Below are 8,938 nucleotides of genomic sequence, written 5' to 3'. Positions count from 1 at the left end.
TATTCACGTACATTATCAATCATACAGTTTAAGGTTACCGTTATGTAAACACATACAGTACATATTAACCTATTACAGCCAAACGTAGATCTAAGTGCATGTGTTGTATCTGCTATTTTCGGTTTGCTACACCAACCTATGACACCAACACAAAACTATGGTCTATGGATGCTTTAGTTCAAGGGGTTGATTATTCACATGATAGATTATACCACTGTCCTTATTTTTACTCATTAAGAACAAGCACAGGATTCTGAGAAAAATCTGATCCTTTATGTCAGTGGAAATCCATCTCAACACTTTGTGAAAGCTAGTTAAAACACTGGTTAAAACAAACAAACAAAAAGAGTTGTATATAACGCAGTAAAGAAAGACTATAAAAGACGTGTACATGGCTCTCATGTTTAAATTCTACAGTACAGTTATATTGTGTTCTTTTTGCATGGATTTTGCACAATCCGTTTAACTAAAAATGCTTACAAGGGATGCAAAATAGTTGCAGATGTGAAAGCAAAAGACAGGGACAAAGATAGATCCTGACAAACTACAATCATATGTAGATCATGTCCCACTTCTACAGGGAGCCCCTAAAAATGATTAACAGCATCAATATGGGAACCCATTGGCAAAACAAAGGAAAAACAGCAGCACCCTTGAGTCAACAGTCTGTCTCGAGAGACTACCGGTATATGAATGTCCCAACCATTCACACTGAATTACTTTTATTGATAATGAAAGTAATTCAATTATATTTAGAGATATCGATTTCTGGATGATTATTGTACGGTAGTCATTACGGTATATAACTGTGAAATAGGGGACTTTCCTCAAACCGCTGGTTCCTGGAATAATCAGTTCCATCTAATTAGCAGAATGTTCTAATCTGCTAAGAGATGAGAGGCCCAGTCAAAACAGAATGGGTAAATCAATTAAATTAAATTAAAAAATCATGCCATTTCCCTTCACTGGTCACTTACTGAATGTTGGCATTGAGCTGTGGAGACAAGTTTCTCCAAAAGGGTGGTGGTGTCTGTGTAGAGAGAAGAGTATGTGGAGAGGAAAGTGTGAGAGAGTGTGTGTGTGTGTGTGTGTGTGTGTGTGTGTGTGTGTGTGTGTGTGTGTGTGTGTGTGTGTGTGTGTGTGTGTGTGTGTGTGTGTGTGTATTTGCGTTTCGTGTGTGGTTTTGGTTGGTCACCAACGTAGTAAAACGGGGGCTGTTTCCACCATGAGTCTTAAATGAATTCAACCACGAGGGGAAGCAAAATGGCAAAGCGGGAATCACCTCCGTTTGGAAGTGGGTACCATGCTCGAGACTCATTCAGACAGTGAGGGGGAGCGCAGAGACCTCCCACTGGCTGGACTGTTGCTGTATGCGTGGGACGTATCCCTCTCCCTGTCCTTCTCCTTGTCCTTGCTCTCATGCTTGTGCTTGTGCTTGTGTTTGTGCTTGTGTTTCTTCTTCTTCTTCTTGTGCTCGTGGTGGTGGTGGTGGTGATGGTGGCCATGCTCCCCTCCTCCTCCTCCTCCATGTTTGGAGGACGAAGAGGAGGTGGTCTCCTTGGAGAATGATGGCACAGGCGTGGCAGGCATGGAGAGCATGGGCTGTTCAACCGACGGTGGTTCTTTGCCTAAAGACGAGAGAAGGGGAGGAGAGAGGTTTTTACAGTAGTTGGGTGTGTGACTGATGTTAGGTTCTTGGATTACTTATGATCCTAGTTGACTATTTCTATGCATTTGATGTTGTCTTGTGTTGTCCTTGCTTACTGTAAATCGCTCTGGATAAAGAACGTCTGCTAAAAGTGTGTTTAGATTGTTGGATTACAGTGCATTTTTGAGTGGTGCAACCACTCCAAGGAACAGCTTTGTCTTTATGTCCTAACCTATGTGACTATGTTCGTTTAGAGTACCAATAGGGGGTGCTGTTGCACCACTCGCTTCAGACTGGTCTGATTTTAGATTGTACCTACAGTAGGGCAACAAACTGTTACAGTTCAACCCGCAATACTGACTTCTATTTGCACTACTTATTCATCCTACTGCTGCATGAATGTATATTTAGTATATGTTCTGTATATTTAACCACTATTTTCTATGTATTCTATATTCCGTCATTTCTTCTATTTTGGCAGCAACATAGACATAACACATGGAATGTGCATGTCTAAAAAGTACATTTTGTATATCCTTGATTCAAAACATATTAATCTGTTCTTGTTCTCTATAGATTCTATTGAGTCTATATACCATAATTCCAAAATATTCTACCTCATTAGCCCAGGGAATGTAAGCAATTCTAAATTGTAAACTATTTTGTAGGCTATGGTCATTCAAATCACTCAGGGGTGTCAAACTCATTTTAAAATATGACTTCATGAGGGCTAGTATGTTGGAAATTGTATTCATTAGATTATAGATATCATCTTTTTTCTGTATGTCTCTACTGTAGCAGGTTGAGGTGATAAAAGCCTGGCTGTCTTGTGTGTGTGTGAGTGTTAACCTGGTGTGGAGGGTCTCTCTAGCAGGTTGAGGTGATGGTGTATAAAAGCTTGGCTGTCATGTACAGTTTCCATGTCAATGTCTTCCTCTTCCATTGCACTGAACTGAAAGACAAGACAATAGCAACCAGACATCGGACATCAATTCAAATTAACATATTTCCCCAGCTGTAACTATGTTTACTGCCCTTGTTTTGTCACTTGTTATAGAGACAAGCGCAGTCAACAAAATACTAATGGTGAAATAAAGGTTAGATCAGAGTGGACTGTGCTTTACCCTGATTTTGAAGCGCCCCCTATTCCCATCCTCGTCTTGCTGTTGTAACACCTGTCCTGGCTCTGGAGGAGATCCCAGAGGAGTGTCAGCCTTCCTCTTCATGCCTTGAGGCGGCTGCCCCACACCACACACTCCTGATGAGATAGGGTCTGGCTCCTCATCCATCTGCCAATGAAGAGAAAACCACATTGAACAAGCACAGTAATGTGTGCAATTGTGATTGTGCAAAAGAAAAATAGCAATCTACAAACTCACAATGTGAGCTTGTTGGGGCGCAATACTAGGGCACAAATGCAGTATGTATAATCAGGCTTAAGGAACACAACACCATACACCAGTCTGATGCCCTTTTGTACATCCTGTTACATCAATGTGTGTGATCAACTTTAAATTCAATCAAGAGAGGAATTAGATTCTCTTCATACTGCAAATACTGAAGGCCGGCATGCCTAGTCAATTAAAAATGCTTAAAATGTGTGCCTTAACAGCTAATAAACAGCATTCTGCATTCAAATGTAACTGAACGGATGCTGAACTGATGCAAATTTGCAAGCAACTATAGACTTACAGTGGCGTAACCCATGCCGATGCCATGAATGCCTATACTGCCAGGAGTGTCTATCATGGCATTGCCCCCCTGCTCAGGCTTGATAGTGGGGTTGAGCACGGCTTTCTTCTCTTTCAGGTTGAGCACCAGGCCCAGTTCTGGTAAGGGTAAGCAGGAAGGACGCATCAGACCAAACAGCGTGTAGTAGAGGTTCACTGCATCACAACGCAGCCGCCAGTCATGGGAGGTACCTGGGGCAAGTTGGGAAAAAACAAAAAAGATATTAATAAATAAATAATAATAATAATAAATAAATAAAACTTTATTGTGTCAGAAACTGGTCAACCATACATAGTTTGAGAGTCACTGCATTACAGAAGGCAACTGAAGAGGAGGAGGACAGCAATGGAGTTGAGAGGGAAAGAGAGATGGGGTGGGGGTCAGGAAGGAAGTTAGAAAGTGTGTGTGGGGGGCAGGGGGGGGGGGGTTAGGGGGCACAGGAAAAGAAAAAAGTTAAACTAAAGTGGCGAGGGAGAGGGGGGCGAGAGCGTGAGAGAGAGGTGGGGGTGAGAGGGATTCAGATTTCCTGAGAGACTCGAATTAAACTTAAGCTCAAGGAGACATTTAATTTTCTTTAACCACTTTTAATTTCCCCATTTCAGTTTTTAGTACGAACGCTGCATAAAAACACAAACTCACCACATCTCAGGGACACCAGATCCTAAATACATCATTATAAAGGGATTCATTTCAACGACAGTACTGAAAGCTGGAATAAATTAGAATACTGCTGATGCTGACAATCCCAAGGCTAGACTGCTAACATGGGGGGTGGGTTGTGGGTTTGCGAGAAGTGTGAAATAAATGTCTTTAACATGAACAACAGCAGAAACCATTCAAACTACGTTCTCTGACAGCACAGATGTCCAACCCAGAAAAACATCACCCTGTGTGTGTATTTAACAAATGGGGGGTTGTGGGTTAGGGAGATGAATACAACAACCAACACATTAACGTACCACAGCATTAAGGTTACCAAACTCTGGTCACCGTGTATTTAAATTGGCACATGCAGTCGGCACAGCCAGAACACAGTGCCAACAGCCACCCACACAGACCTACAAAACTAAACTAAAGCTATAGTATTATTTCTAAGCTATCATATAATTGTGCATCTCCATTGCCCACACAATATAAAGTACAGTACTAATAAACATATGTCAAAAACTAAACAAAAACGAAATCCATATTCAAGGAAGGATTGTGAGGTTGCTGTGTGTGTGTGTGTGTGTGTGTGTATTGGCAGACTTGACTGGCACAGCCAGTCTAGCTAGCCAACAGACACATAGGACCCCCTGGCCATTAGTAAAGAATCAACCAATGAAACCTGAGGATACAACATAAGAGAGCAGTACATGTATATGGTCTGGTACGTAAAATACCCAAGAATAGTCCAAGACTTGATAAAACAAATACATCGGGGAAAAAACACAAATACATCGCTTGGAACAATTTCAGTTAATGTTGTGTTCTTCCATCCAAGTCATTTCTTCCAAGACGAATATGGATGGATGTTATGTTTCAGTGTTCCAGTTCATGCCTGAGTTTGTACCCAGGGACCTCAAACGTGTGAGATCATAAAAAAGGGATGGCAGAAAAGTAACTCAAGACAGAAACAGGCTTCTTTGGGCAAGCACAGTGAACCTGATTCATTTGAACAGCCTGGGTCACAAGCAGGAAGACTGCTCTTAAAAAAAAAGGCATAAGAATTTGACAACAGTCAAGATGAAGGGGGAAGGCTATCGATCAACGCACCAGGAAAATCAACCATGAAAGAGAATTTACATTGTGCTATGCCGGACTGTATAAGGTTAAGCATGTACAAAGAAATACATCACCATCTGTTTAAAATAATGAATATAAATAATATAAATTAATGTTATGTTATTTCTATTATTCTCATCATCATCATAATCATCATATTAATTATTACTACTATTTCGTTTATAAAAGTTGTATAAATCTTAGCACACAACCCCAAAACAGTTCCTTCATCAACCGTACTGTGAAAACTGGCAATAAGCAGCCAAATGATCGCAGAAATGAGTTAAGTGAAATGGATGTACCAGGCTTTAGGTCTCTGATGGGGTATGTCTACTACAGTATATACTCTCCGTATCTAAGAGTGTCTTGAATTAAGACGAGTCAAATTAACGCTATAATGGTTAAACATGGATAACCACCAACCTTCCAACTTATTTACAAATGTCCAAACACCCATCCCTAATTCCATTTGCCTTGAAAAGTTAAATCAAGATCAATAAACATAGATGACGGTTTCCCTACGGTGACAATCTGAGCATTAAGACTTACATTTCTGGATTTGGTCCATTAAAGACCGACTTTGTGACAGTGTGTTGTTATTTAGTCAAATAAAACTATGACGAAAGAACAATCCTTTTTTGCAGACAAAAACTAAAGGCATAATAGGACCAGTTCTCTCAGTGTGACTCCTGGTGGAGCTAATTTAAACCATCTTGGGGTCTGTTTTACAAGACTACAGAGAACCCCCAGACAAAGCCAGCAAGTTGTGAAACAGCAGATTTCTTGCAATATCAACTTCTGTCCCATTCCGTGTAAAAGAGTGTGTGAAATAAATTAATTTTGTTTTGTTTTTCTGTTCATCCAGTAAACCGTAAAACTATAATTGTGACTATTGCCGGTAAAATCATGTTTTTTACCGGCATGTTTTTTTTTATATATGACTTAAACCTCTCTTAAAGAAAAAACATGAGTAACGAAAATGAATTGGACAGCCAACTAGTGCTGCTATTCTTGCTCAAATTTAGAAATGAGATCACATAGGTGTCTGAATCTATATTGCTTTCTTTTTTCGATTAATCAGCACAATTTATCATTAGGTGTTAACGGGGACGCGACACGATGGACGAGACTAGTAATTCATTTTAAACTAGAAAAAGTGCCCTTCTGGGCACAGGTCTCCACCAGGATAGGAATGTAGGACATTGCAGCTTGCCTTCATCTGGTGGTTGGATAAAAGGGCAACAAAAGTAAATCAGGTCTGAGAAATCTGAAAGACCGGTTTCGTTGAATGGCTCTAGAGAGACTATGTACCAATTTGCGTGATGTTTGGACAAAATCTGTAGGTGTACTGTGCAAAAACTTGTTTTGCACAAAGCGGCCTCCTGGTGGCGCTATAACAGGCCGTTCTGGAAAGTTTGGGGCAGAGGTTCATCATTGGCATCCAGGGAGTGTGTGTGCAAAATTTGGCATCGACCGGGTTAACGGTGGCCGAGATTAGCTGCTCACGGACACACACACACACACACGGACGGACGGACGGACGGAGTGCAAAACATACTCTCCCCCCATGCCTTCGGCCTGGTGGACACAATGAGAGGCGAGTGGGCAGGTAGGGAGGCGTGGGCAATCCATTGGCCAAAAGTTCAATATCTGCATCCTTAACAAGTTTAACTGCCACCATGTGGCCATAGAGCAGGGTACCCCAATAGGCGCCCGCGGGCCATTTGCGGCCCACAGAGCGCCCCCTTGTGGCCCATGAAAGAATTTCCCAAAAAAAAAAGAAAAATGTTTTTATTTTTCTTTTTTAAGGGTTCCAGATATAAATGGCATTAAATGGGGGTCAGTAGCCTATGCATGTCAAACTGGGCATCCTTTTCAAATGGGGTCTTGCCCTGAAAATTAATTTTCAGGGCAAGACCTCGACCTCGCGCGTGCAGACTCGGCCCCCAGCCTGGTACGCTAGTCAAAATATGGCCCTTGAGGAAAATTAATTGGGGAACCCGGCATAGAGAGTAGCTGTGTCAGTCGGAATTGGTCATATTCAGTCACTTTCACTTCCGTTTTCCTGGCTCGCAGACCGCCATTGTAAGAAACGGCTTATGTTAGCATTAGCTCACGATGTTTATCTTTCAATAGAAATGTTAATATTTCAATTTGCGATGCAATGAAAAAGTCACAAATCAGATCCGAACCTCGGATGGATGATCATGGACAGCGCTCGTAGTTTCAGAGAGTGAGGGAAAATCCTATTTTAAATGGGACTCTATGGTATGTGCGCGCACGTTTCCCGGGGATGGGGGTATGCAAGGCGTGGCCTAGCAACCGGGCCAGTGTAAAAAGTAATTTTCAGCTAAACCGTTTCATATCGATAAAGTACATTAATTGATGGGAGAATTTTGACAAAGGCAGACAATGGATTTTAATTGACAGAATACTATGTCAAAGGCAGGTCAATTGTTACGATATTGTGTTTTGGTTAACCCTTTTGTGATGCTGAGGAGACGAGGGCAAGGTGCAACAGCTGAGCAAATAAGTCACAATTAAATAATTTGGAAAAATAATTTGAAATTTAGCACACACTTTTATCCAGAGCAACTTACAAAGCGCAAGATTGGTGTAAACGGCATGAACTGGGCAGAGGCAAAGCTACAGTTTACCATTAATTGTCAAAGGAAGCCAGCAAAGATGATTGCATCATCAGTAATACACTGTGTAGCTTTGCATCTGCCTGTGTGAACGCAGCATTAGACTCATAGTAAAACCCGCTTACAGAGTTATCAATTTGAATTCATGTAGACTTATGTGCAGGATGTAATTTGTATATAGAAGTGAGTGGCCTTCATTTATCTGAATAAACCTTTTTTATATATTTAATTAAAAAAAAACTCTCACTCACACACATATGCCACTGATCACTGATCTCACTCCCCTGTGCCAATGTTGGCACCCGTGCCTAAGGTTGCCTACCCCTGATCTACAGTGACAACTAATGGAAGCTTTTATGAAGCATGTTTAACTGTGACAGATTCCGTCTTCAGTAATGGAGGGCCCTACTGAGATTGGAACGTCTGGCAGTGTTTGTACCATACTTTAGCCATAGGGCTAAGTGGAAATGGAAACCATAACCTAAGCCTATGGAAGAAAGAGAGAACCCCTGTTGTGATACTGCCGATTCCCCAGTGGGTCACTGAGAGTGCTCAGACAACGCCAGCAGGTCCTCAGCACTCCGTCAGAAGTATGTCCAGTAAAACGCTAGGAAGGAGGTGGTAAATGTAGCTTTCCTCCAGTCTATCATTCCCGTCAGAAATCCTTCATTTGCGTATAATAACAAAAGCCAGCTCACGAAATAGTGAGTACTTGAACCAAGGAACATGAACCGCATATCGGCTACGCAGGAACACAAACCACATATTAGAGCCGTCTGAGGTTGTGTAATTACATTGGCCCCCAGGGGACAATGGGGTACTTTTAGTCGATGCCAGCTGGTTGTGAAACACCAGATTTCCTCAGCAGACCGATTGTCCAGTAAACCAGAGGGAGGTAAAATTCTCATCTAGTGAAAGGTGTTTAGAAAATGTTTATGTAATGGTGATCTTCTGAGCAACTGCTGGCTCTGATACTCAGTTCAGTAGGTCAGTGATGGATAAACATAAGAGTTTACCTGGCTGTTAACCTGTTCAGGTTTAAAAGAGGTCAAAACAATGCTGAATATCCACTGCCAGAAGCCTATCTAGTCCATATTCACTTATTTGGCAGAACTTTAAGGTAAATATGTAAATGCACAGAGCAAAAAGC

The 8,938-nt window shown here is 41.5% G+C and overlaps 2 protein-coding genes across 2 annotated transcripts in view; one reads left to right on the top strand and one right to left on the bottom strand.

The window, feature by feature from the left end:
* col14a1a (collagen, type XIV, alpha 1a) overlaps positions 1 to 8,938 on the top strand; it is a 594,115-nt gene that overhangs the window by 304,610 nt on the left and 280,567 nt on the right. The gene's annotated exons all lie outside the window — the stretch shown is intronic.
* The window catches only part of taf2 (TAF2 RNA polymerase II, TATA box binding protein (TBP)-associated factor), a 34,204-nt gene continuing 25,525 nt past the window's right edge, over positions 260 to 8,938 (bottom strand). The window contains exons 24-27 of the mRNA XM_083761372.1: positions 3,341 to 3,570; positions 2,773 to 2,937; positions 2,498 to 2,600; positions 260 to 1,628 (exon numbers count right to left, since the gene is read on the bottom strand). Coding sequence (XP_083617498.1) covers positions 1,315 to 1,628; positions 2,498 to 2,600; positions 2,773 to 2,937; positions 3,341 to 3,570 — 812 coding nt within the window. The 3' untranslated portion in view covers positions 260 to 1,314. The remainder of the gene's footprint in view (positions 1,629 to 2,497; positions 2,601 to 2,772; positions 2,938 to 3,340; positions 3,571 to 8,938) is intronic.

The sequence above is a fragment of the Protomyctophum parallelum genome (genome assembly GCF_964188405.1).
Source record: "Protomyctophum parallelum genome assembly, chromosome: 3".
NCBI lineage: Eukaryota > Metazoa > Chordata > Actinopteri > Myctophiformes > Myctophidae > Protomyctophum > Protomyctophum parallelum.
Note: the sequence above shows the minus strand (reverse complement) of the source record. Positions and strands in the feature narration are given on the sequence as shown.